Genomic DNA, 26,590 nt, shown 5'->3' on the forward strand with positions numbered 1-26,590 from the left:
AGGAGCCTGAATACGAAGTGACCCGAGACAGGATGTCAGTGGAAGTACCCACTGACGGGTAATGTTTGTAGAGCAGGAAAGATAACTTCAGCTCTAGTATTTTTTAAGAGATCTGAACCAGGAAGCAGGGTGGCCAGACAGGTTATGGTAGTTAAAGTGAGATGACCAAGTCAGGGCAGATAAGCCAAAACAATGACCACGAAACACTTAAGATCAGTGACTGAGGCCAAGTTACAAGAATTAAAACAAGAAAAATGTGAGGTCAGAATACTGCATTTTAATAGAATTCTTGCACTGACGCAGAGTTTAAAGTACATAATGTCTTTGCAAGAGGCACTTTCATTTGAAATTGCCCCTTCAAGCTTAGCTTTGTTTACTATCTAGCATTTGAAATAGAATTGTAAATGCAGTTTCAAACAGACCCGGACTTGTATAATACATGCTAATCACTACAGAATAATGTGGCCTGTGATCTTTATTTGTAATACAAGTAATCATGATATCAGGAAAGGTTTTTTTTAGCTCTGCTCTAGGATATTTAAATGACTGTTTTTAACCATCCATAGATGCAGCAGTCTATTAGGAAACTATGAGTTAAGTAAATATGATGTATTTATATTTCCCCTCTACAGCTTACAAAGATCAGCTTTTTGATATTGGTTCCGATTTAAAAGCTGGCAATTGAATGATGGCAAAGGTCACTTTAGAGAAAATCCATATTTCAGTGGGTCCTCCTCTTCAACAACAAAGGTTGCTGTTCCAGTGTAAAAGGCTTCTCCTGAGACTTCTACTACAACAGCGTTATAGTCACCACACTTTGCTTCCTGAGAAGAGAAAAGGTTTAGATTTAAATTGAATTGGCATTTAAAGGGTTCTTCCCTGTTTACAGAAGAGTATTACTACAGTACAGTAACTCCTCACTTAACGTCCTCGTCCTGGTTAATGTTGTTTCGTTGCTGATCAATTAGGGAACATGCTTGTTTAAAGTTGCGCAATGCTCCCATCTAACGTTGTCAAGTATCAGGGGGTAGCCGTGTTAGTCTGTATCTACAAAAACAACAAAGAGTCTGGTGGCACCTTAAAGACTAACAGATTTATTTGGGCATAAGCTTTCGTGAGTAAAAACCTCACTTCTTCGGATGCAACAAAGAAGTGAGGTTTTTACTCACGAAAGCTTATGCCCAAATAAATCTGTTAGTCTTTAAGGTGCCACCAGACTCCTTGTTGTTTTCATCTAACGTTGTTTGGCAGCTGCCTGCTTTGTTCAGTGCTTGCAGGAAGAGCAGCCCGTTGGAGCTAGCTGGTGGGGGCTTGGAATCAGGGTGGACCGGTAGCCCCCCCATCAGCTCCACTAAGTTCCCTGTGCGCAGCCGCCCAGCAGGCTATCAATTGCCGGGCAGTTCAGTTGTCCTTCCCCACACTGCCGTATGCTGCTCCTGCCCTCTGCCTTGGAGCTGCTCCAGGGAGCCTCCTGCTTGCTGTGCTGGAGGAGGGGGGTGGGGAGGAGAAGGGAAGAAGAGGGGAGCTAATGTCAGGGTGTCCCCGTCCCCCCCACTCCTGAACCCCATTTCCATAGGGGGGAGAGACTCAACAGGGCTCAGGACCAGGGAGCTTGCTGGCAGCAGCTGCTGTCTCAACTTGCTGATCTACTTAAAAAGGCAACGTAGAGTGGGGTCAGCATACTTAAAAGGGGCAATGCGCATCTCTCTCATACACACACACAGTGTGCGTCTCTGTCTTTCTCTGCCATGCTGTCTCCCCTCCCTCCATTCGTGCTGCCTTGTAGAGTGTGAGGCTACATTAACAACAATGTGCTGAGCCTCGAGGGCTCAGCCAAGTGCTAGTTCATCGTTTAGCAGTAAGGCATTCCCCTGGGAAATAGCCCATCCTCTTCCACCCTCTGACTCCACCACCTCAACCAAGCTTCACAATCATCATTGCTGTGTACAGTATTAAATTGTTTGTTTACAACTTGTGTGTGTGTGTGGATATATAGTCTTTTGGCGAAAAAAATTTCACCAAAAGACTTAACCCCATCCCCCATTATTTACATCGATTCTTATGAGGAAATTGGATTCACTTAACATCATTTTGCTTAAAGTTGAATTTTTCAGGAACATAACTACAACGTTAAGCGAGGAGTTACTGTAGGTAGCTAAGTACAATAAAATTGTGTCACCAATGTCCATTGCTTCTCTGGGTGTCCCTCAGCTCTGACCAACCTCAGTTACAGTCAGAGGGCTTTTGTTTACTTACAGAGTCACTCGCAGATATAACCCACCTACACTGGGGATCAGAGGTCAGCAAAGCTACATCAGTCAGGAGTGTGTTTTTTCACACCTCTGACTGACTAGCTAGATCAACCTATCTTTTAAGAGTAGACCAGGCCTTACTGAGCCCCACCTTGATAATGGCTTCTATTTGGCACAGGCCAACCTAGCTTGGACTGAGCCATCAGCTAACAGGCAAGAAGGGTATAGCTGCTGTATAAAAGACTTGAACTAGTAGCCTATGATGACTTCTGCTGGGAGCTCCAGGAAGTCAAGGCAAGTGAAGGAAAGGCTTCACTATTGCCGCAGGAACAGAAATCACAGTTTAAGGCTGCGTCTACACCAGAGACCTCACAGCGGCACCCATGCAGCTGCGTTGCTGTAAGATCTCTCATGTAGCCGCTCTATGACGACAGGAGAGAGCATTCCCGTCGACATAATTAAACCACCCCAACAAGCGGCGGTAGGAGAAGCTCTCCCACCGACACAGCGCTGTGCACACCACCACTTATGCTGGCAAAACTTATGTTGCTCAGGTGTGTGTTTTTTTCAGCCCCCTGAACGACATAAGTTTTACTGACATACCCTGTTTCCCCGAAAATAAGACAGTGTCTTATATTAATTTTTGCTCCCAAAGATGCGCTAGGTCTTATTTTCAGGGGATGTCTTATTTTTCAGAAATGAAAAATGCCTTATTATCGGTGGATGCCTTATTATCGGGGGGATGCCTTATATTACAACGAGAGGCAAAACTGTAAGTAGGCCTTATTTTCGGAGGATGTCTTATTTTCGGGGAAACAGGGTAGGTGGTAGTGTAGACATGGCCTAAGACCCTGGGGTTTGCTTACTGGTTTCGTTAATCAATAGTTTTGCACTTTAAATGGAACAGCAGTTACCTTTGGTAGGTCTGGTTTTCCAGATTTTCCAATTTGGAAATCTTTCAGCTGTAACCATATTAAAGCCATACAAATATTGCCCTCCTCTGATGAGAAGCCTTTGTATATACAGCGCAAAACTGCACTGTTCTTTTTTTCCTGATTTTCACTTCAAGCTCATCTCTGGTCTGGTGTTGGCTGTGACCCCCCAAATCTCTTTCAGCAGTACCACTTGTTTGGTTTGTCACACTTCATGTCTGTTTTGGATTATTTCCCGCCCCCCACCTGTATTATTTTCTGTCTATGTTTCTAACTATTTCAGGTCTCTGAATTATTCATCCATCCTCAGCTCTTTCCAATTCTTTATCATCCATGAATTTCATCACCATACTGTTTATTCCTTTCTGTACAGCCTATGATCACAATGGAAAGATGATCCAGAACACACTGCTCTCCTACACAAAATTTGTCAAGACTTGCAATCTCTGCTCAAAACAGGCCCAGGACTGAAACGATAGGGATGCTACAGATCAGAAGTGACTACAGTGGCAGAACTGTCTGTAGATAGTTGCACTACGCCTGGTTTAAGCCTGTGCTCGTAGTTCCTCGCTGGCATGAGCACAAAATTCACAAAAAACACCTTAAAAATACACAGAAAAGAAGAGGTTTGCTGCTTGCCTTCACGGCCTTTCCAGTGAACAAGGAACCAGTTGAGCTGCTTCTAAAGGTTCTGGTTTGATTCAGCTGAATGAGTCCCTTATGGTATTGTAAGGCAACGCGCGCAGTTACACCTGAGCCCGTAGGACTTCTGTCGACCTAATTTAAAAAAAATAAAAAGTTCCTTAGCTTATTTTTATCTTTTACTATAAAAACATGAGATGCTCCCCCCAATATTACAGTCCATATCATTACAGACATTAGCACTGCCTAGCTCTGGGGTTCTGCAAATAGGCAGGGTGAGAGAAGCACAAAAGAAACTAAATGGGTTCTGGCACTTTCAGACTGATTCTGTTTGGCAAACTACTAGGAGTGAGGGATCCTAGTTTGACAATATTTATAATTGCTACTCAAGTATTAAAACTTCATATTACTTTCAGGTCTGTAACACTTGCAGATAATCACTAACAGAATCTAGAACAACTAAATTCTCTCCACTGGTATTCTCTGGATCAGTGCTTCTCAAAGTCAGGCCGCCGCTTGTTCAGGGAAAGCCCCTGGCATGCGCGCCCTTCCTGCAGCCCCCATTGGCCTGGAGTGGCGAACCGCGGCCAGTGGGAGCTGCGATCGGCCGAACCTGCGGACGCGGCAGGTAAACCCACCGGTCCAGCCCGCCAGGGGCTTTCCCTGAACAAGTGGTGGCCCGATTTTGAGAAGCACTGCCCTGGATCATTCCCATGTGACAGCTGGGAGAGTCCTCCCTACTAAACTCACGTTTAATCCTTAGTGAAAGCCTCTCTCATGTTTGCAGAAGTATTTACCTGCTTTCATTCTATACTGAAATAGTTTATGGTTAAGGAACAGACGACACTTCAAAGACAATGCCATTGCAGGACAGTGAGAGAAGCAGCAGCTCAATTTAACTAATTCTTAATAGACACACAGACCAGGCTTTACTTATCTTGTATCTCTTAAAGTAGCACGTTTTCATACCTGTGCATCTGCAAACACACAGATGTTGGTTGTTGGTTCATCACTAAATGCATCTTTTCCATCTGTTAATATAGTACCATAGAGGAAAGCAAGCTCTTCGTTGTCAGGGTGATGAAGTTTGAACTAGGAACAACACACAGAATGGATATACAGACGTCTCCAACAATCAAATATTTTCAATTAAATTGCAGTAAGATTTTTACACGATGACAGAGCTGGGCACACACAAGTATAAATGTATCATCCTAACTATTCTTGGGCACATTTGTTTCTACCCCCCAGGTAACAAACTGATGCTCATTAGTGAGGACAGCAACTTCTTTATTTTGTATCAGAGGGGTAGCCGTGTTAGTCTGAATCTGTAAAAAGCAACAGAGGGTCCTGTGGCACCTTTAAGACTAACAGAAGTATTGGGAGCATAAGCTTTCGTGGGTAAGAACCTCACTTCTACTGAAGAAGTGAGGTTCTTACCCACGAAAGCTTATGCTCCCAATACTTCTGTTAGTCTTAAAGGTGCCACAGGACCCTCTGTTTCTTTATTTTGTGTTCACTTAAGGCTACAGACATTGAGGAACTGTGGAATTTCCTGTGCGCAACTCAAACCCTCAGCTATTTCTTCAAGACTTCACTTTTCAGGTCTAATATTTGCTTGACTACAAACCATCAGTGTGCTGTTGTTGCCTGGGGCTGTACAGGGACGTGTGCGGTGAGTGGGAGGTGGGACATGCATAAACACGACAGACAAACAGTCTACAGTAGACATTCTGATGCTAGATATGGGCGCTTCTGAAGCAATTAAGAATACATAAATACAAAATTCAAACTAAAAATATGCGAATATTACACTTTTTAGTAAGATCAATCATTCAGAAGGCAGTATAGTATAGTAGACTGGCAACAGCAACTCCAGAGTCCTCAGCCGTGGCTCTGAATTTGGATTAGGGCTGGTCTACCTAGAATGGCTACAGCAGGGCAGCTGTACTGATGCAACTGTGCCACTGTAGCTGCTAGTGAAGATACTCTATGCCAGCAGGAGACAGCTCTCCCGTTGGCATAATTACTCCACCTTCCCCAGCAGCGGCAGCTGTGTCGGCGGCTTTTCCATACCCCCGAGCGACTTAAATTATTCTGAAGTAAGCGCAAGTGTGTACAAGCCCTAACTAAACTGTAAAACTACAGAACCAGGGCAAGAACGGTCACACCCACAAACACCTGAGAAAGTCTATTATGATATTTACTCTTTGTTTTACATTCCAGGTATAGCATTCCAACAATGTCATGAATAGTCTCCTCTGTAAGAAAAACCCTGCACTACTACTACTTTGTTAGAAAACTATTTGGGGGTCTGTTGGCATCCTGCTATACCTGTCTCTTTACTGCTTCTGTTACTGCACTTGCTGCATCTACAAGATCCTGAGTCTTTGAAGAACAAACATCTAATCCCAATCTCTCAGCACTGAGAAAGGCATAGAAAGCACCGCCATATCCAATATCGACCACCACCTTCCCATGGCCAGGAACATCAACTGTCACATCTAAACAGAACAGGAGAGGGGGAAAAGCAAACAGAATGTGCATGAACATATATTGGTAACATTATCTCCCCCGCCCTCCCCAACATGGGAAACCAAATTCTGTCCTAATTCACACTTCAGTGCAATGTTGCTGATTTTAATGCAACTGTTAGCATAGTAACAAGGATAATTTTGTGTAGCACTTTGACATCAAAGGATAAAGAGAGGTAAGTGCTAAGTCTTATAAGAGCCTGATCCAACTTCCATTAAAGTCAACGGAAAAACTCTCCTGTTAAAATCCATGGGTCAGATTGGGTTCTAAATCAGGGAACAATTTGTCCTTGCTGCGCTGAATTTGTTCAACTTTACAGACTGTACTTTCCAAACTAGAAGTATTAGATTTTTTTAAAAACAATCGGTCTCATGCTTATTAATGCAAATTAATGCAATCAGATTCAATCAATTCAGCAGGATTCTAATAAACACAGTAGTGTAAGTCAACTTAATTACAGTGTCAGATTTACTTTCAAGTGAGATGTAAAGCTAGGTGCTAAAGCAAGAGAATGGCACAGAACTCTACAGGAAAGTCAAGGAACACAATGCTAGAAATCATGTCATGAGTTTCAATCATTAGAAAAATTAAAATATCCGAACAAAAAAACCCCAAATGACAGTGAGTAGACTAGATTATTAGATGCAGATATAAAATGGGTACAAGGAGTCTTGGAAAGGAAAGGATGCTGGAGGGCAGAAAGCAAAACAGCTAAAGGAATTAATGCAGTAGCAAAATGAAAAAGCAAAATGCAGGAGACCATCAGATTGAAGAGTGTGGGTGACTCCTAATGTACTTACAGAAGCTGAATATGGTTATGCAATAGCGAAGACACAAATTTGGAATAGCGTATCATCCTAAAATATTGCAGGTATTGTGAAGTCTCTAACCTATCCGAAGTTCTGCTCTTTTGTTACTTAATAAAGGTTCTCAGAAACATTAGGTAGCCCATCTGCAGAGAGCCCTACAAAGCAGAGTTCTTCATCCTCTCGACCTGGTGACCAATTTCAACATCAGGCGGATCCATAGTTAGGTCTGTTCTTCTGTGGAGTCAAAAGTAGGTACAGACTTCATTAAAAAACCCCTCTCCCCACCAAAACATTCACCTGCCTGTCCCCTTCCCACCCTTAATGAGTGGTGTGTACAAAGTTAAACACAAATCATTCCTCTGTTTTCTGGAGTGATCTCAGTAAGTGCTATCTCCTTAACTACCCTGCAGTTCGAGAGACTGCAATCTTGGACAAGCTTCCTCCTTCAAACTATTGATGTTTACACAGTCTTAAACTACCCAATCTGATTCCCACAAATAAGGATGCACTGTGTTTTGCAGGATTGGAGGCTGCCAGCCCAATATGGTCTCAGGGGTAGCAATATGCAGGGCAGAAACTACGATCCTTTCTGCAGAAAGTCTGTTGGCTGCCAGAGCCGCGCCACGACCTTTGACACTGACACCTGCTTCCACAGTCAAGGGGCCAGTGCACGTTCTTGAAGCTGGCTGCATCAGAACCAAAGCACCCATAACACTCCTCCGTAGGTGCTGGAACTAAGGATGCAGCAGCACCCCCAGTTTGAAATAGTTTCCATCATATACAGGGTTGACAATTTGGTTCAATGGCTCTCAGCAGCCCCACTATACCAATTGTTCCGGCACCCCTCTGCAGTGTGTGGAAAGGAACTAGGTGAGGGCACGTGGGTGCCACATCCCTCACTGACCCAGGTGTGGAGCTACCTCACAAATTCACACCCACAGCCCAGGGCAGAGGTGGGGAAAGCGAGAGCAGGTTTAGTGGTGTTAGTCATGCACAATGTGATTGACCATTGATCATTTTCACCCGTGGGGGCCGTACAGTCTGGGGGGAAGGGGAGAACAAGGGCACCCTTTCCCACGGCTCCAGGGGATGGGGGTGCCACAGAAGGGGGCTCGGGGATCACACGGACAAGGGGCGCCCCCCACCATTATTGGGGGGCTCACAGACGGGGGCCAGGCTCTCAGAGGTGCCACAAAGGCGGGGGTCGCACAGAGAGGGGCGCCCCCCCCCCCGAGACAGGCACTGGGGTCTCCCCCCGGCAGTGTCTGGGCTCCCAGGCAGGCGGGCGCCGGCCGGTACCTGCGGCGGCGGCGAAGGCGGGCACGCTGTGGAAGCGGACGCGGCTGCCGCTGCGCTGCCCGTCCCAGGGCACGAAGGCGGTGACGGGCCCGCAGGGGCAGTGGATGGTGACCGCGGTCTCGGGGCGGCTCGGCGCCGGCACCAGGCCGCCGTCCAGGGCGAAGCGGCCCATCGCCAGCACGGCGTGGCCGCACATGGTGCTGTAGCCCTGGCCGTGCAGGAAGAGCGCGCCCAGCTGGGCGGCCGGCAGCTCGCTGGGCACCAGCACCGCCGCGTACATGTCGCGGTGCCCGCGCGGCTCGTGCACCAGCAGTCGCCGCACGTGGTCCAGCTCCCCGCCCATGTGGCGCCGCCGGGCCAGCAGCGTGGGGCCCGCGGGGCCCGGCTCCAGCCCGCCCGGCACGATGCGCAGCGGCTCCCCGCCCGTGTGCATGTCCACCACGCGCACCACCGGCCGCGCGCCGGGCGGCAGCCAGCTGGGCGCCGCCATCTTAGCTCGCGCCGCCCCAGCACAGCGAGGCGGCCACGCCCACGCGGGGGCAGAAACAATGCAGCTTATCGGGTCGAGGCTGGCCACGCCCACATGAGCGACGTCCTCGTGACGTCACCAACTAAAGGGATGGGGCTTGCGCGGTAACCACGCCCATAGGGGGGTGTGCCACAAAGCGGGCCCCCATTGGGGAGCGCCGGGGAAACCCCGCCCAACCGGGCGAGAGGCCGCAAGGGGCTCCGCCTTCAGGTGGGCGGGGCTATCCTGGCCGCACCCACAAGCGGGATGGGGGATGTGAAACCCCGCCCCAATAGGGGCGGAGTCAGCCAGCTGTTGCCACATTGGGGAGACAGAGGAGGGAAGTGACGCACACGGACGAGGCGGAGTTTCGTCTCTTCCCGCCCCGGGAACCCGGAAGCAGTTGTTGCTGCGCAAGGGGAACGGTCCTGGGGGGCTTGGCCCTGCGGCGGCAAGATGAGTGAGCGCAGCCCCCGGGGTCACCGTCACGGGGCCCCTCGCCCGCGTTGGGAGGGTCAGTTCCGCCCCGTTCCTCTCCGGGCAGGCCCCGTGGGGGCGGGGGTCCTTGTCCTGGGGTCAAGGCAGCCTGTCCCTGGAGCTGAGGGAGAAGGGAGTGGGGAGGGGGTTTGTCACGGAGCTGGAGGGGGGAAGGTTGTGTGTGTGTGTGGGGGGGGGGTGTGTCTCGGAGCTAGAGGGGGGATGGGTGGGGATGCCCAGGTTGCTGTTGCTGACTCCCAGTCCAGCACCCTCTGCTACACCCCGCTGTGCAACACGTTCCCTGTGTGAGAGAAGCAGCCAAAGGGCCCTGCTCCTGCCCAGAGGACCACAAATGTGGACATCTATGCAGAACCCCCCCTAAGTCAGGGTTTGACTTTGGTCACGGAGTCCAGGTGTGTGGTTCTCCTTGCAGGATCGGGACCAAAAAGATTAGTTTGAGCCTAGAACTCCATTTCTTAAGTACAGTGCAACAAACTGTTTCATTTGCTTTGTTGTTGCATCTTCAGTAACGTGATGTACTACAGTGTTGCAACTCTTGTATTTTTAAAAGCTGTAGATATCCAACCAGCCTGCCTTGGATTGTATTGTGGGAGAACGGTACAATATATAAATGCGTCAACTGAAATCTATGGCGACTGTGGGGTAAGTGTCAAATTCTGACAGACTCTTGAGTTTGTGAAAGTGATCTAGGGCTTGATCTTGGCTTGTGATGTGTTGTCTTCTGTATCACATGCAAAGGAGGCATAAATTGTCTAAACCACTTGTAGGGGAGTCCTATAATAGGGGAATTCCAAGGTGGCATATCAGGTAGTATGCCTTTCCCATGCCTTCCTTATTTCCCTTGAGATTGGAGGGTGCTGAGGGAGGGAAGCTGGGGCGCATTGTGCTCTGGCAGTCCCTGGTTGGGAATTTCCAAGTCTGATGTTGATGCTCTAAGTTGTATGAGGCTGGAATCTGGAGCATGAAGATCATGTTCAATTCAGTCTGCATTAGATGGTGATGATTATATTTCTGTAGTGCGTAGGAGTCTTAGTCATGGCCCAGGACCCATTGTGCTAGGCGCTGTACAAACCAGACCAAAAAGACAGTTACCGCCTCAAAGAGCTTACCATCTAAGTATAAGTAAGGCTAAGATTTTTATCACGTTATTTTTTGTAAATGTCACAAACAGGTCACTGGCGATAAAAATTTCACGGAGCCCGTGACCTGTCTGTTACTTTACTAAAAATAACCAGGGGGCAGGGCTAGGTAGGGGGGAGGAATGGAGTCTCATGGGGGGGAGGACTGACAGGCCGAGTCCTCGTCATGGCAGGGAGCACAGCCCCTGCTCCAGGAGCCGCAGCAGGGGACACAGCCATGGGGGGCACACAGCTCCCACTCCAGAGCTGGCTGCAGCTGCAGGACAGCGAAGCGTGGCCCCGACTGCAGCCCCCACCGCAGCCTCCGTTGAGCCTGGGGTGCACGGGCCCGGCTGCAGCCCCTGCCAAGCCTGGGATGCTGCAGGGCTGGGGCGCGCAGCCCCATCTGTAGCCTCCGTCGAGCCTGGGACGCCATGGGGCTAGGGCACATGGCCCTGGCAGAAGCGGCGGGGTTGGGGTTGCAGGGTCCTGGTTCCAGCCAGCCCCAGTTGCAGGGCAGGGGCGCACAGTCCTGCCTTCTCCTCAAGCCCTAGCAGTCACGGAGGTCTGGTAAAGTCACGGAATCTGTGACCTCTGTGACTAAATCGTAGCCTTAAGTATAAGACAAGTGACAACAGATAGATACAAACAGAGGGGAGTGCAAGGAAACAGAGGCAGCATTGATCAGCATGCTAATCAACTGTATTAGCACACCAAGTGGCCTGACTTTTGTCAAGTTTTTTATAGGTATCCCAGTAAAGGAGGGATTTGAAGGAAGATGTTTACAGGGAGCTCCTAAGCATAAGGGGCAGCATGGGAGGAAGCACGTAGATATTTGTTTGAAGATTTACCAAGTTGACGATCGAGACTGGCATCTTAGGGCCATCTGAGGAGGGAGCTAACATCTCAATAGCGAATAAGAGCTGGGGATAGGCTGTGAAGGGCCTTGAAACAGCAAGTAGATTATGTTTGATGTGATAGAGAAGGGGGAACCAAGGAAGAGATGCAAAGAGAGGGATGACCTAGTCAGATGACATGCTTGGGCAATAATCTGTGGCAGCAGCAGCATTCTGAATGGGTATAAGACTTTGTGTCAAGACAAGAGAAAAAGATATTGCAGGAATCAAGACACAAGATGACGGGGACCAGCGTTCTAATCATGTGAATGGATGGAAAGGGCCATGTCTTAGAGCTGTTATATTGAAAAAAATCAGCAAGCTTGAGGCGCAGCCTAGCTGTGAAGACCTTGAGGAGTGGTTCCCAAACTTTTTACTAAGGCGACCCACCAAATGCATTTTGTCTTTTTTTGTGACCCACCCAGGGTCCAAATTCATGGAGGGAATGAGCCAAAAATCATCCGCCAATGTCCTTCTCCTCCTCCTTGCCCCGCTGAGGGGGCACCGACCACCTGTAGCATCACTTTCCACCCCACCACTGCAACCCTAACACCGGTGCAGAGGGGAGGCCCCAGAGTGGGGAACGGAGGAACGTTGGAGAGAGAGCCTGCTCTGCACTCACCCTACAGTGGTGGCTCCTGTCCAGCGGAGTTGGGCCTGGGTCACTGCTCTGGGCGTTTGCAGCCTAGTGCACGGGATTGCAATGGCACTCAGGTTTGGCTTGGCTGCCCCTTCAAGCCTGAGTGGTGCTGCAACAAGGTCGCAATGCCTGGAACAGGCTCAGACTCTGTGGGACAGGAGCCACCACTGCGAAATAAGTGAGGTGTGGGCTCGTTCTTCAACTCTCCTCCCTGCATGGTGCCTGGGACCCACTGGTGGGTTGGGACCCACTGTTTGGGAAACATTGACCTAGACAGAGGTCCGAGTCAAAGATGACATCCAGGTTATGGGCTTGAGTGCCAGGTGTGATGGTAGCATTTTCCCCAGTGATTGAGAAGGTAGGTTGGGGAAGCTTGGAGGAGAAGATTAAGAGCTCTGTTATAGCCATGTTGAGCTTGATGGCTAGACATCTACAAGGAGATGTCAGAGACAGGCTGAGATTTTAGTTTGGACAGGAATCCGGTCTGGAGTGGAGACATAGAGTGGAGAGGTAGATCTGTGAGTCATCAGTATAGAGATGGTAGTTGAATTTGTGTTTGCTGTTGAGATTACCCAGAGATAAGGCAAAGAGAGAGAAGAAAAGGGGACCAAGGACAGAGCTCCGTGGAACCACCTCCCCCTTCCCAAAGCTGGAGGGAGGAAGAGGATACTCTGAAGGAGCCAGTAGAAAGGTCAGAGGAGAATCAGGAGAGTAGAGAGTCATAGATGCCAGGGAAGGACAAGATTTCAAGAGGAGCACAGTCGACTAAGTGACTGACAGGTCAAGGAGGATGAGTACTGGTTTTGAGCTTTAAGGAAGAGGTCATTAGAGACTTTGGCGAAAGCAATTTCAAGTGGAGTGCAAGGGGTGGTAGCTAGATTGGAGAGGGTCTAAAATGGAATTGGAGGAGAACTCCAGACAATGATGGTAAACAGTGCATGCAATGAGCTTAGAGATGAAAGGGAGATGGGGCAGTAGTTAATGAGACAAGCGGGGTTAAAGATGGATGGGATTTTATAGGATGCGAGAGACTAAAGCTTGTTTGTACTTTGAGGGGAACAAGCCAGATGAAAGTGAGCGTAAGGGATGGAATGAGAGTGGGACGAGTTTGCTCAGGGGATGGGAACATTTAGCAAGCGGAGGGTTGAAGGATTGAACTTCCTTTAATTAGGTAAATTTGTTAGCCCACGCACTCCCTTTAAATGGACTCCCAACAAAACAAACGATCAGTTATTGGGTTTTCAGGCACTTGTAAATACAGTTTTGTGGTGCTGTTTTTGTAGGTTTGTCCGAGAGGACAGCGAACAGATGGGGATAAAATCTGTCGGGAGTGTACAGGATCTCCAGGGCATTATGACTGGCTATACCTTGGCTTTATGGCCATGCTTCCTTTGATTTTGCACTGGTTCTTCATTGAATGGTATTCAGGGAAAAAGAGGTTAGTAATCTTTTTATTTAATTTAAAAACAAAAAGGCCCACCATAAATGTGTATCATTCATATGAGAAGGCAAATCGAATTGTGCTAAAGGAGTCACGCTATTGGGCAGGCAGATACACAGGCTGCTAATTTTCTGGGAACACCATGTGCTTATGGATTTATTAATTTTCATCTTAGATCTGTAATAATTACTGGGGCACAGTTCCTCCCAGATGGTCACAGTGCCCAGGAAATGCCCTATACCCAACTACTTGTTTTAAATGCATTGAAGGAATCTTCTCTGGTGTAGGAGGGAATGCTCACCTATGGCAGATTTTGGCCTAAAGAGTATTACTACACCTTTATAACCTCTGACCGGAAGGGTACGTCCAGACTACCCACCGTATCGGCGGGTAGCGATCGATTTATCGGGGATCGATATATTGCGTCTCGTTAAGACGCGATATATCGATCCCCGAACGCGCTCCCCGTCGACTCGGAACTCCACCAGAGCGAGTAGTGGAATCGACAGGGGAGTTGCAGCCGTCGATCCTGCGCCGTGAGGACCGGAGGTAAGTTGGAATAAGATATGTCAACTTCGGCTACAGTATTCCCGTAGCTGAAGTTGCGTATCTTACATCGACTCCCCCACCCCCTAGTGTAGACCAGGCTGAAGATACTTAGATGATAATACTACAGTAAAGGTTATGTCAGCATGATAGGTTTTGAATGCACTTCATAATAGACTTATTAAAGAACATGGCTGCGTCCTGTAACTTCATGCTGTATAAATATTTTACAAATGACACCTGTACAAAGTGGTATGAAAACAGTAAATACTTAATGTTTATACTATAAACTCTCAACCCACTAAAATATGTCATTTTAACATGAGCTTTCAGCTCCAGTGAGAGTTTCACGCATCTGATTTAAAATGTTTGCCCTTTTATTTAAAAAACATATGTAGCAAGTCACTATGAAAATGAAAACCACCATTTATAAAGAATAGGTAACTTGGAAATAAATGCCTTGGAGATATCAAGAGTGGTGCTTAGGTCTCACTTTGCCAGTCAGTTAGGCACAGGGCTTTATAATGTGGTAATACTTAATAGTTTAGTTTTGCTGAACAAAAAATATTCTTTCCGTGTTGTAGGAAGTTGTAGAACTCTCACCTGCCTTGCATATTTGATCTTAGTTTTTGCTAGACTAAATGTGGTGTGAATGTTAGTTTCAGAAGTTTAGATGAAGTACAACTGCACTTGTGCACTAAATAGTGTGATTCAGATAAATAAGAGATTATTATTTTCAGTGTAATCCTAGAATATCAGGGTTGGAAGGGACCTCAGGAGGTCATCTAGTCCAACCCCCTGCTCAAAGCAGGACCAATCGCCAACTAAATCATACCAGCCAGGGCTTTGAGCCTGATCTTAAAAACCTCTAAGGAAGGGGATTCCATCACCTCCCTAGGTAACCCATTCCTGTGCTTCATCACTCTTCTAGTGAAAATATCCAATATCATGCTTGCTTCAATCTTCATGTTGTAATAACTGTGGCTTTGGCCTATCTTTCATAGTGAATTTAAATACAATAGACAGTTTAGAATTGAAAGAGTCTTTATACTTCACTCAGCATTTGATATTTTTTTCCCTGTCAATAATCAAGTGGTATTAAAGAACCTTTTTCTTCCTCCCTCTACAGTTCCAGTGCATTGTTTCAGCATCTTACTGCCTTATTCGAATGCAGTGTTGCAGCAATAGTTACACTGCTTGTGAGCGATCCAGTAGGTTTTCTGTATATCCGTTCTTGCAAGGTAGTGATGCTTTCTGACTGGTATACAATGCTTTACAACCCAAGTCCTGATTATATTACAACTGTACACTGTACTCATGAAGCTGTCTATCCTCTGTGAGTATAAAGTCAGAGTATTTTTTTTTTAAGTGCTATTTCATCATATGTATTTCAGGAATTTATAAAATGTTGGGTTATGGTGCATTTAACCCTGAAATGTGGCCGTATTCTGCTAAGTTACTACTTCTTGTAAGAAGGGAAATCTACTTGCCAAAATGTACTTAATGTAGCCTGGATTCAGGAGAACATCCCTATCCAGAGAAGCACTTGAGCACATGCTTACGGTTAAGCATGTGCTCAAGTGCTGTCTTGAATTGGGGGCTGTGTTTATATGGCACTTTAAAAATGGAGCGCTGTAAGTGCTCATTAATTCTTTTATTGGCCCTTGTGTGAGAAATGGAAGGTCCTAGTGGTAGTCTAGACTTCAGTTTATTTGCGAATTTGCTTGTCTAACAGCAGCTTATACTAATTCTGGGTGAACAGTAATAATTTTGCCAGGTATTGGTAGAAATGCATACTTTACATTCTAACGTTCGTATAGCTTTCAGCCAGAGGTAGAGAGAGAGAGCTTTACATTGAGTGCTGTTCTAGATGAAATGAGGATAGATCAAGGAGGTCAGCTTAATCTAACCTTAGTCTGAAATATAGCCATATGCCACTAATTGAAGGGAAAAAAATCAGAACATTCACAACCCTTCACAAACACTAAGTCAATCTTTCAGCTGGTAGAGTGCATCAATTTTCCTTTCTTCTGCTTATAATGTTGATTTTTCACAATTGTTTAAATGACTGTGACTTCTTTAGAAATTCCTCTTTGAAGGTGCAGAATGTAAAAGGGCTTATCTAACCCAGACCAGTGGGCTATCAAAACCCCTTTGAAGTCTTGTGACTCACTGAGCTTTCTTTTTTGTGCTGCTTCTTTAAAGCGCCAGCAGAGTGAATCATCATAAACCAGCAAGCCAACAATCTCTCGGACTGTCGCTTTACTGGCAGTGTTTTTGCACATTGCAGCATGCTGGCTCTTTGGGGGAAATTCTACATATGTCATAGGTAGCTTCACAAAGAACTCAAGTAATCTTACAATGGAGAGTAGCAACCTGTCCCTTTTAACATCTCATAAATGAGTGTCACAACAAGCAGCCACGCAAGGGAGACTGTTCATGAGGGTTTAGGAGTACAGAGAATCTATAACAGTGAACTTGGATATCTTCATTACACTTCAGGATAGAGAATTAAGGAACACCTATAGATTTGGGTAACCTTTCAGAACATGTTGCTTTCACTGCCCTTGGGAGGCGGCGTGGTCTAGAGTCAGGAAACCTGCAGTTTGCTCTCACCTCTGTCACTGCCTTGTGGTGTGACCTATGGCAAGTCAGCTGAGCTCTCTGTGCCTCTGTTTTCCCCTCCCACCCTCTGTATAGATTGTAAGCTCTCTTCTGTGTGTGAATGTGTATAGTGCCTAACGCGAGGCATCCTAGGTCTGTTAGAGCCTGTAGTTACTACTGCAATGCAAATAGTAAATATTTTTTTCCTTTACAGATACACCATTGTATTTATATACTATGCCTTCTGTCTGGTGTTGATGATGCTGCTCCGACCTCTTCTGGTTAAGAAGATTGCCTGTGGGTTAGGAAAGTCAGATCGATTTAAAAGTATTTATGCAGCACTTTACTTCTTCCCTATTCTAACTGTACTTCAAGCAGTTGGAGGAGGCCTGCTCTGTAAGTGTGTGTGTGTGGGGGGGTTAAATGTATGTCCTTAACAAAAACAATACCTTGCTCAGTGGACAAAGTATGTCCTTTTTTGCTTTGCTATGCGTAAGGCTATTGCGTTAAATGTATACAACATTCATCAAAATTGCCTTTATTGTTCAAATATCCACCCCCAGTGATAGTATAAAATTAATTACTCCATATAGCCATCTATTACATGAAGAAGCCTGCCCCACTCCCCCTCCACCCACACACCCTTCTTGAGAAAACACTGACAAATCATGGAGCTGGTGTTGTAAATCAAAAGTAGGGTTCCTTAGCCAATCAACTCAGAGCTGCCTTAGCAGAGCATGACAGTGTGTTAAGTGTACTGTCCGTCTAGCTAAGATACCTATTTGCCTGCATACATAGTGGTTTAAAACCACAGATGACTTTCAGACCTCCCCAAAGCAGCACTGGCCTCGCTCCCTAGATAGTAGGAATGCTGTTCCAAGCATCATTGCAGTTCTGTACATTTAGCCTTCCAGAAAGAAAGAAATATTTTCTATAAAAGGCAAGAATTAGCAAATGCTGAGGAATGCATTTGGAAAGCAGTGACAATCGGAGTCTAGAGAACACTCTCAAACGCAGGCAGCAGCTCAAGAGAAAATTATTCTTGACCTAAATTATTCTAAAAGCTGCTGGCCTGTGCCAATAGAAGAATTCAGAGCCTGGTTGTCAGATGCACTCAATGTATCTGAAAATCAAACCCTCATTCACTTACAGCCAAATTGAGCGCTCTTGTAAAACCTGTAGACAGCCACAGGGGAAGAGATCAGGGAAGCTGAGGACTGCCTCAAACTTGCTTACTGTATTCCTCCTTTTTAAGGGGATGTGTAGAGGGGGGTTGTGGCTTCCAGACCTCGAGGAATCCATGAGGAGAGGCTGCCTCGTGTGCTGTTCCCTCCCTCCTGGGCACATGGCTCTGTGCCTTGCCTTTTACCCCTCAAAGGGGCAGGTGCGGACTGGAAGCTAATGCTGCATCTTAGTGGTATTAACTTAATGTATCTTTTCCAGCAGAAATACCTCTGGTTTTACAAGGGGTGGAAGCAAACTGGAAAATTTAGCTAGTCTTAGCCCCCCCCCCCCCACCCGCCCGTCTCGAGTCCAAGCCTTGTGCTATAAGCACAATGTGTGGGCTCCTGTGTGAAGAGGCAGCATGTCACCATGCCATCACTCAGCATGCAAGCTCCCATTCCAGCTCTTCTGTCCACTTTTCTATTCACATTTGTGCTTTAGCTGTGAAGGGGGGAGCTAAAGGGCTATTAAACGTCAGTGATGTGTGTTAAAATGTATAGTAACGAATTAGAAATAGTATGAGAGGACTATTAAAGCATGAATGTTGTGGAGAAAGTGAATAAGGAATTCTTTACCCCTTCACGTAACACAAGAACCAGAAGTCACCCAATGAAATTAATAGGCAGCAGGTTTAAAACAGACAAAAGGAAGCATTTCTTCACACAGTTCACAGGCAACCTGTGGAACTTGTTGCTGGGGATGGGGTGAAGGTCAAAACTATAACTAGGTTTAAAAAAGAATTAGATAAATTCAGGGAGGAGAGGTCCACTGAGGGGTGTTAGCCAACATGGTCAGGGTGTCTGTAAACCTCTGACTGCCAGAAGCTGAGACTAGACAACATGGGATGTATCACTCAATAAATTGCCCTGTTCCGACGGTGCCCAGTGCCAGGTACTTTCGAGAGAATGAACGGAAGGCAGGATACTGGGCTCGATGGATCATTAATCTGACCTAGTATGGCCATTAGAAATACGATTCTTTGGGCCTCAGAGGAGATGGATTTTGAAACCTCTAGACCAGTGATGCTCAAACTTCAGTGGTTCAGGAGCCAAATTAGTGATCATCATTCCCCAAAAGAGCCACAGTCGTGTGAATGACAGGGGAAATATTTAGTTTTTGGATATAAATTATTCTCACAGCAAATAAATTGTTAACCTATTAAAAGCTTCCTAATTGGTTAATAATTAAACCGCACCATGTTTTAATATCATGAACTGCAGGAGACACATTAGAGAGCCACTTGTGGCTCACGAGCCACAATCTAAGTATTACTGCTCCAAAGTAAACTTCCATGCTTGTCTATCACTCATTCATACTGCAGTGCATGATGGTTAAATTTCAAACCCATGGTCTAAAGTAGGCTGGACTGATTCAGTGGAACAGTTACATACATAGCAGTAGTTAATGTCTTCTGCTGAAATGTACTTAATGTGGTGGTGTGTTTTCCCACCCCCTAATACATGCAATGTTTGCCTTTAGATTATGCATTCCCATATATTATATTGGTGTTATCTTTGGTTACCCTGGCTGTGTACATGTCTGCTTCTGAAGTAGAGGTAGGTAGAAATGTCTCTTCTGTTCTAGATTTTAACATTTAATTTTGTCAGCAGAGGCTCAAGGGAGGCCTGAGAAGTAAGATGAGGAACACTTGCTCATTGTTAATGCATTATCCGATATCTCTGGCCAATGCTACAATATCTTCTGGAATACTGACTTGAGTGGAGACTGCTAGCTTGCCTTTCCTCGTATTTGTCTGTACTCTTGTGCTTATTCTGGGAATAAGCTTTTTTTCATTTTTGGCATATGAGTCCAGCTCAAGGAAACTAGCATGAACTGGTAGTCCTTGATGCAACTCCCTCTCCCAAGAGGGCTAGGGAAAGATCATAGAGATGACTAGAGTCAAATCATAATTCTCAAGCCCAATAGACTTTACATATAGTGCCTCCCCCTGCACTGTGCACAACCTCTCACTTAAGTGTCAGATACAATGTAGGTGTGAAAACATTAACAACGCTTTTTCTTTTACAAGTCTTTCAAGGACCTTCTTGTCAGGAAGAAAAGGCTTGTCGTTCTTTCTAGCCACTGGTTACTTCACGCCTATGGAATCATCTCTATTTCCAAACTGGAGAGACTTGGCCAGGATCTACCACTGTTGGCTTTGGTACCTGCACCTGCCCTCTTTTACTTACTTACAGCAAAGTACACCGAACCTTCACGCATCCTTTCAGAAGGAGCAAATGGACATTAAATGTAACTTGTGCCAACAGCCCAGTGAAACTGTCCCAGTAAGATGGATTAAAGAATTTCAGTGCTTGTTATGCCCTTCAGTTCTTCTTAGACTAAAGTTATCATTTCTGTATAAGACATTTTCTGGGTAAAACATTGTATAGAATCTAAGAGTAAGACTATGTAAACTTAGCTTCTCTAACTTCATGAAGGGCTTGTAAACAATCAAAGTGGAAAATGTCTTAATCTATATACATTTTTTACTATGTATAAATACTGGTGACACATACCTTGTAATATAAGTTTTGTTTGTACCTTATTTATTTATTTCACAATGCCGTATATTAGCATCTGTTTGAATAAAGTAGCAAAATAGAGCTGTGGTTTTCTGGTAAAGTGTCTGGCTTCTGTCACCTCCTCACTTGGAACTACCGTCTCCCTAAAAATAAGAAGTTTGTGGAGAACACTGTGTCTAAAATTGCAGAGGTAGTTATGTACTAGCATTTAACTCCCACTAGAACCCCCTCCCTTACCCCTGCTACAGCCTCCTATTAACCTGCAGACCAATACAATTTAGATCTTAAAACATGGACGAGGAAATGTACTGTGGAGAACAATCCTGCTGACAATTCTGTACATTTCTTACTGCATCTTTCAGTCTGGTTTGAGATGTGCTAACAGTCTCCAGATGGAAGATTGTACAATTTAAGAGTACTATCCCTTCCACTCAGGCAGTTTTCTCAATATGCTGCCTGCATACTCCTAGGCAGGAATTGGTTCCCCCTTCTAGCCACCAACTGGTGTTAGCAAACTGTCTGCCATAAAACGTTTGATGGCCAAGCAATGAAGGCACCTGCATGGTGGAGACCTCTCCATACCTTTCACCCTTGTTCAAAATTGTTGGGTTTTGGCACAATTAAATAATTGTCTGTTTTGTTGGTTTTGCTTTGGTGTACATTCAGTCACGCTCATAAAGTTTGGGCTACCACTAACATTGTAAAGGTGAGAAATGTGCTGGGTGGCCGCCAACCAGCCTCTGACCTGCAGTAGTTAGAGCAGGGGGACTGTAGGCAATGATAGAAAGCTTGATGCAAGTGTAAGTCCCTAACACACACAAAGGGAGAAAGGGCAGAGAAAGAAATGGGGTTGCTGTCACTAAGGAGCAGTCCCTGTCCCATTAAGTGGATATGTTCATCTCTTCTCTAATGCTCTCCTAGTATTACTTTTACATGTAACACATGCTAGAATGGAGGTATTCACAAGAGGCATGACAGTATGAAACAGACTGAGAACCAGCATCCTACAACACTTAAATGATCATTAATGCACAAAGGGACGTCACATGGTAACCAACATAGCCTTTAACTGCTTCAAATCTAAAAATATGAGCAGCTATTTCCCAAGGATATTTTGACCAGCCAACTCTTTGGGCAAGTTGACCAGTGACCTGGTTTTAAATCTTGAGCCTATGGAAGTAATTACAAAGAGGGCAGAGAAGGATAAAAATGTACTGATCAGGGTATACCCTGGTATAACAGTGAGTGTGTTTGTTTAATTAAGAGTCGTAGTAGTATGTTGTTTGTTCTATTACCCAATTAGGCTGCGGGGAATTGGGGAGCAGCTTGAGAGCTTACCTCTCAAAGCAAAGCTGGTCAAAGGAGACAATACTGTGGAACATGCGGATGACTCAGGGTATTTGTTTTGGACTTTACACCAGCTTACCAGCCTCCAGCTGTCACTGTTCCTTGTTCAGATGCAAACTATGTAGTCGTCTCTCTTACTACAAGATTTAGGACTTTTGTCCTAATAACTTTGCCTAACTGGAAAATTAAATCCACTATTTCAAAAAGGACTTCTACAATGGTACACACGAAAAAATATTTGGGTGTGAAAATAGGCATTTGCTTAATGAGATTGGGTACACCTAGCTATTTGCATACAAACATTCCCATTTTTTATGTACCCAAATCCATAAGGCACTCCTGAAAATATGGCCCTGACAGACAGATGCATTAAAATACCAACTCCCATGGCTTGTATTGGAACAGACTTTTTTTTTTATTAAATAAAAATGTTTTGTGTGCAGTCTTGTACCTGTATTTTCAGACTCAATTACTGGGATTGCACATGCACTTTGGGTGACTGGGTTTCTGGACCAACTGCAATGTACATTTGCATGCACAGCTATGGTAATGACAAAAGAAAAATTGCAGATGCATTTCTCTTCATGGACAGTGTGGCTCCAGGCTTAAAAGTTTGGCCGTAAATTGTCAAAAAGAAATGTGAAAACAAAACCCAAGTAGAACTAATGATAAGCATGTCATTGGATAAGAGTGGGGAATCTTATATATTAATCCTAAAATTTCTATTAGTCAGTAGACTGTTAAAAGCATAGCTTATTGTAAGTAAATGTAGCCTAGGGATCATATATGGATACTTACCTTTTCCTTTTTACTCCAATATTCTATCCTTCAGAAACATCTGGAATTTAAATATAAAGTACATATTTTAGCAAGCTTTTCTCAGTATCTGTTCTCATTTGCACAAAAAAGTTCATTGCAGATACTTAGTTTAAGATGGATGTAATTAAACAGACCCATTTTTGCCTGATCCTTGCGGTCCTTTTATGCAATGACTTTCCATTGACCTCAGTGAACGTTCCACATGTGAAATAATGGCAGCATCAGGCCTTAAGCTGAAGCAGAAATGTTCTTTTCCTTATAGATTTAACCCATCCCTTTCTCTAGTTTGCTGTCCAAGTATCAACATCCCAGTCACCTCAAAGGTGTATGAATACAATAATAACCTTTCTGCTTTAAAATCCTATCATCAAAAAAACAATGTACTTCTGTTACAAGAATATAGCCACTTGCATGCACATACCACGAACATTCCCAAGGATAGAACTTAGGACTTTTAGTATCCAAAGCACAAGCCTGTACTACTGCAGCTAAAATGAGCAGGTAGCAAGGTATTAGGGCCGTTCCCTCCACCTCCCATAAGAGGAGACATGTTCAGCCTCAGCTCCAGTGTATTATTATTTAAAATGTAAACAATAGAAGTTGCCCATACAAAACATTCTAGGCATCCTAACCATCAATTAAACTTACAGTGCCATAATGCTAATCATACAGCACCAGGCCAGGCAGCAGCTCTGATTTGTTAGCCTTCACATGTCCATTGTGGAAAAGCTAAAATGTGGTTCTGAAGAGAACAGTGAAGCTCTAAATATTTTCCACAGCTTCCTTACTGAATTAGCCTTTAGGAACAGGAAATTAAATGCACCATCATCATCCACGCTGTGCCATAAAATACGCATACTTTTCCTAATGAACACAATAGCTTTTCCACTGTGAATGTAAGGACTGGTCTACACTAGCGGGGGGGATCGTTCTAAGATATGCAACTTCAGCTACATGAATAGCGTAGCTGAAGTCGAAGTATCTTAGATCGATTTACCTTGGGTCCTTACGGTGCGGGATCGATGGACGCGGCTCCCCCGTCGACTCCGCTACCGCCTCTCGCTCTGGTGGAGTTCCGGAGTCGACGGGGAGCGCGTTCGGGGATCAATGTATCGCGTCTAGATGAGACGCGATACATCGATCCCCGATAGATCGATTACTACCTGCCGATCCGGCGGGTAGTGAAGACATACTGAAAATCCAGAACCTCGCTGGTGGAAACTGACGTAGCTCCCTGGAGCTCATCAGTTTCTACCAGCTGAGGATCCGATGGAGTTTACCTCTGAAGTGTTATCACTGTTTATTCCTAATGCACAAATTCACCATAATTCCATCGGGATACAAAGTAAAAGAAAAGGGATTGGTGTATCTTACTGGGTTCCGTGCTGGATTTACTTCCTAACAAAGAATCCAGTCCATCAAAGTTATTTTGTAGCCCTTTGTTAATACAATCAATCTTTCTCTCTCTCTGATGAAGTTTCATTACAAGATCTGCTATTGCAGCCAGGATTTCCTTCTCATTCTCCACAAATTCCTATAATGAGACAAAGTTGAAAAATCATTTTCTTGTAAAGACAAAGAAATCACAAAACATTAGGACCCTTTTGTTTAGCATTTCCTGACTTGTCATAGATTGTCCAAACGCTAATTGTATAGGTCTGCTGGGTTGGCATACCCACTCCTGAGATCCAGAGCCAACTCTTATGCAGATTTTTCATGAGTTTCCTATTGCAGGTTGAGTTTTAAAAAATTTAAAGAAAGATGACAACCTTTAGGTACGTTTGAACCTAGGATGAGGGAAATGGAATCAGAACTAACGTAGGACAAAGAAATTTACAATAATTATTTTTATGCAGAGCTAGAAAATTTCTAATTTCCTGTATTCTACCCTGTGGCAGAGTACTGGTAGCAGAGTATTTACAGTGCCAGATCTTCTATTATTCTTTTTTGCAGGGTAACCAAATTATTTTCAATGCTAAAAAATACCTTGTCAACAAATGTTGAAACCCACCTTTTGAATGCTACTGTCCTCTGACCATCCCTTCAGAAAAAGCTCTAAAATAAATTCAGTTTTAAAATGTTAGCAGACTGTCAGAGAAACGAACATTCTAAAATAGTCTTCCTTTTCAAATACTGGGAATATGATAATTTTTGTTTTTAAATAGCTGAACATTTCCTTTGATGACATGTTACTCACGATGAAGGACTGTCAGATCACTCAGAATTTTTATTGTTGTTGATTTGTGGTTTTCGGCTTCATGGCTCATTGTCAAAATATCCGCTTTCATCTGTGCAGTGCACTGCAGAGAAAATCATTGCAGGTAAGTAAGTATTTGTGTTTAGTTTCTCCTTCCTGATCTCTTTAGCAATTTTTGTGACCTACAGATACACAGAGGGTGGTGTATTCCCCAGGACAAAAAACTCTTTCCATTGTTACACTTTTCCTCAACATCAGGTATCCATTTCACTTTCCAGAACAACCACATTCATGATAACCAAAATCAGTGAAATCTCAGGATCAGATCCTCAGCTCTAAACCAGTCAGTCAATGCAGCTGTGCTGATTTACACCCTGAGGCTCTGGCACTCACTCTTCGCTCGCCGTTTAGTTTCTTTGTTGTACTTCAGGTACCAATAGCTGTTGTTGGAGTTGAAACTGATTTTCTTCTTTCTGTAGTTCCTTTGTTACATCATCAGCAGTAGAGGACATAGAACAAGGGTGGGCAAACTACAGCCCCCGGGCCACATCCTGCCTGCCAGCTGATTTAATCTAGCCCTCGATCTCCCGCTGGGGAGTGGGACCTGTGGCTTGCACACACATGCTGCAGCTCCCGGAAACAGCAGCATGTCTCCTCTCAGGCTCCTATGCGTAGGGACAGCCAAGGGGCTCCGCAAGCTGCCCCCGCCCCAAGAGCCACCCTTGCAACTCCCATTGGCCAGGAACTGCAGCCAATGGGAGCTGCAGGGGTGGTGCCTGCGGACAGGGCAGCACGCAGAGCTGCCTGGTCACGCCTCTGCATAGAAGCCGGAGGGGGAACATGCTGGGCTTCCGGGAGCTGCTAGAGGTCAGTGCTGCCCAGAGTCTACACCCCTGAGAGCCCTTCCTGTGCCCCAACCCCCTGCCCCAGCCCTGATCCCCCTCCCGCCCTACAAACCCCTTGGTCCCAAGCCTGGAGCACCCTCCTGCACCCCAAGCCCCTCATCCCCAGCCCCACCCCAGAGGCTGTACCCCCAGCTGGAGCCCTCACACCCCCTCGTGCCCCAATCTCCTGCCCCAGCCCGGAACCCCCTCCCGCACCCTGAACTCCTCATTTCTGGCCCCAGCAAGAGCCTTCAACCCCTCCTGCACCCCAACCCCAATTTCATGAACATTCATGGCCCACCATACAATTTCCCTACCCTGATGTCACGGGCCACCTGTGACACAGAGCAACCTGAATTTGGGTGTCAGAATGAACAGACCATCTTGAAATTGTTCCTATACTGAGCACCAAGGAGAGGGATAACTGTACTATGATAAAAGGGCTTTCTTTCTGAAGAAGGCTTATGTTTATATGATGGAAAATAAATTATAAGGTCACATTTTCAAAGTGCCTCCTAAGTAGCATCTGTAATATTAGTGCATGCAAATACAGGCAACTGCACTTGTAAAACCAGGCTTCTGTGCATTTGAACAGGGGCACATACAAATACTACACACAATTCAGAAAGCACTTTGGAAATTTAGCTCATTGTGTCTAATGATGGTGTAGCTTCAGCTTTGAGTTGCAGCCTGAGATAGATCAGCAATCAAGATTTTGCTTTCACAATTGTCTAAGGTGCTCAGATCTTTTCTGGAGAAGGAATTCCTCTATTCTTGTAGGCTAGTTTGACACCTGGCACAGGACCTAGCAATGGAAGACTTAGGGTAACCTTTCCAAAAATATCTAAGAGCCTTAGGAGCCTAAGTCCCATTTTCA

General features: G+C 45.3%; 3 protein-coding genes across 7 annotated transcripts in view; 1 reads left to right on the forward strand and 2 right to left on the reverse strand.

Moving 5' to 3' along the window:
- Positions 1–257: 257 nt before the first annotated feature.
- L3HYPDH (trans-L-3-hydroxyproline dehydratase) lies at positions 258–8,977 on the reverse strand. Its single transcript, XM_034769299.1, has 5 exons — positions 8,470–8,977; positions 6,161–6,330; positions 4,796–4,918; positions 3,824–3,961; positions 258–824 (listed from the first exon to the last, which is right to left on the reverse strand). The coding sequence occupies exons 1-5, from the start codon at positions 8,957–8,959 to the stop codon at positions 699–701; spliced, it is 1,047 nt and encodes a 348-aa protein (XP_034625190.1). The 5' UTR covers positions 8,960–8,977; the 3' UTR covers positions 258–698.
- A 381-nt stretch (positions 8,978–9,358) lies between these two features.
- On the forward strand, positions 9,359–20,547 carry JKAMP (JNK1/MAPK8 associated membrane protein). 3 transcript variants are annotated; one of them, XM_034768590.1, is made up of 7 exons: positions 9,359–9,437; positions 10,026–10,117; positions 13,413–13,567; positions 15,246–15,452; positions 16,935–17,116; positions 19,424–19,500; positions 19,974–20,547. In XM_034768590.1, the coding sequence occupies exons 1-7, from the start codon at positions 9,434–9,436 to the stop codon at positions 20,190–20,192; spliced, it is 936 nt and encodes a 311-aa protein (XP_034624481.1). In that variant the 5' UTR covers positions 9,359–9,433; the 3' UTR covers positions 20,193–20,547. The 3 variants fall into 3 exon arrangements, with proteins under 3 accessions (XP_034624481.1, XP_034624483.1, XP_034624482.1); XM_034768591.1 differs by having other exon boundaries at positions 9,363–9,437; positions 10,032–10,117; XM_034768592.1 differs by lacking the exons at positions 16,935–17,116; positions 19,424–19,500.
- Positions 20,523–26,590, reverse strand: part of LOC117876421 (coiled-coil domain-containing protein 175-like) — a 46,366-nt gene continuing 40,298 nt past the window's right edge. For 2 of the 3 annotated variants that reach the window (XM_034768589.1, XM_034768587.1), the window contains 5 exons: positions 24,830–24,932; positions 24,644–24,687; positions 24,007–24,166; positions 22,612–22,651; positions 20,523–20,609 (listed from right to left, as the gene is read on the reverse strand). In XM_034768589.1, coding sequence (XP_034624480.1) covers positions 22,635–22,651; positions 24,007–24,166; positions 24,644–24,687; positions 24,830–24,932 — 324 coding nt within the window. In that variant the 3' untranslated portion in view covers positions 20,523–20,609; positions 22,612–22,634. Of the gene's footprint in view, positions 20,610–22,611; positions 22,652–24,006; positions 24,167–24,643; positions 24,688–24,829; positions 24,933–26,590 lie in introns of those variants that run through there. The other variant, XM_034768588.1, reaches the window with a different exon arrangement.

Source organism: Trachemys scripta, chromosome 4 (assembly GCF_013100865.1).
Source record: "Trachemys scripta elegans isolate TJP31775 chromosome 4, CAS_Tse_1.0, whole genome shotgun sequence".
Taxonomy (NCBI): domain Eukaryota; kingdom Metazoa; phylum Chordata; order Testudines; family Emydidae; genus Trachemys; species Trachemys scripta.

Coding starts and splice junctions, on each gene's coding strand:
- JKAMP (XM_034768590.1), top strand. Junction 10,118..13,412: donor AAATCTATGGCGACTGTGGG/GTAAGTGTCAAA, acceptor CTGTTTTTGTAG/GTTTGTCCGAGAGGACAGCG. Junction 15,453..16,934: donor CATGAAGCTGTCTATCCTCT/GTGAGTATAAAG, acceptor TTTCCTTTACAG/ATACACCATTGTATTTATAT.
- L3HYPDH (XM_034769299.1), bottom strand. CDS start 8,959: ATGGCGGCGCCCAGCTGGCTGCCGCCCGGCGCGCGGCCGGTGGTGCGC. Junction 6,331..8,469: donor CGCCTTCGCCGCCGCCGCAG/GTACCGGCCGGC, acceptor TGTTCTGTTTAG/ATGTGACAGTTGATGTTCCT. Junction 825..3,823: donor TCACTGGAAAGGCCGTGAAG/GCAAGCAGCAAA, acceptor TTCTCTTCTCAG/GAAGCAAAGTGTGGTGACTA.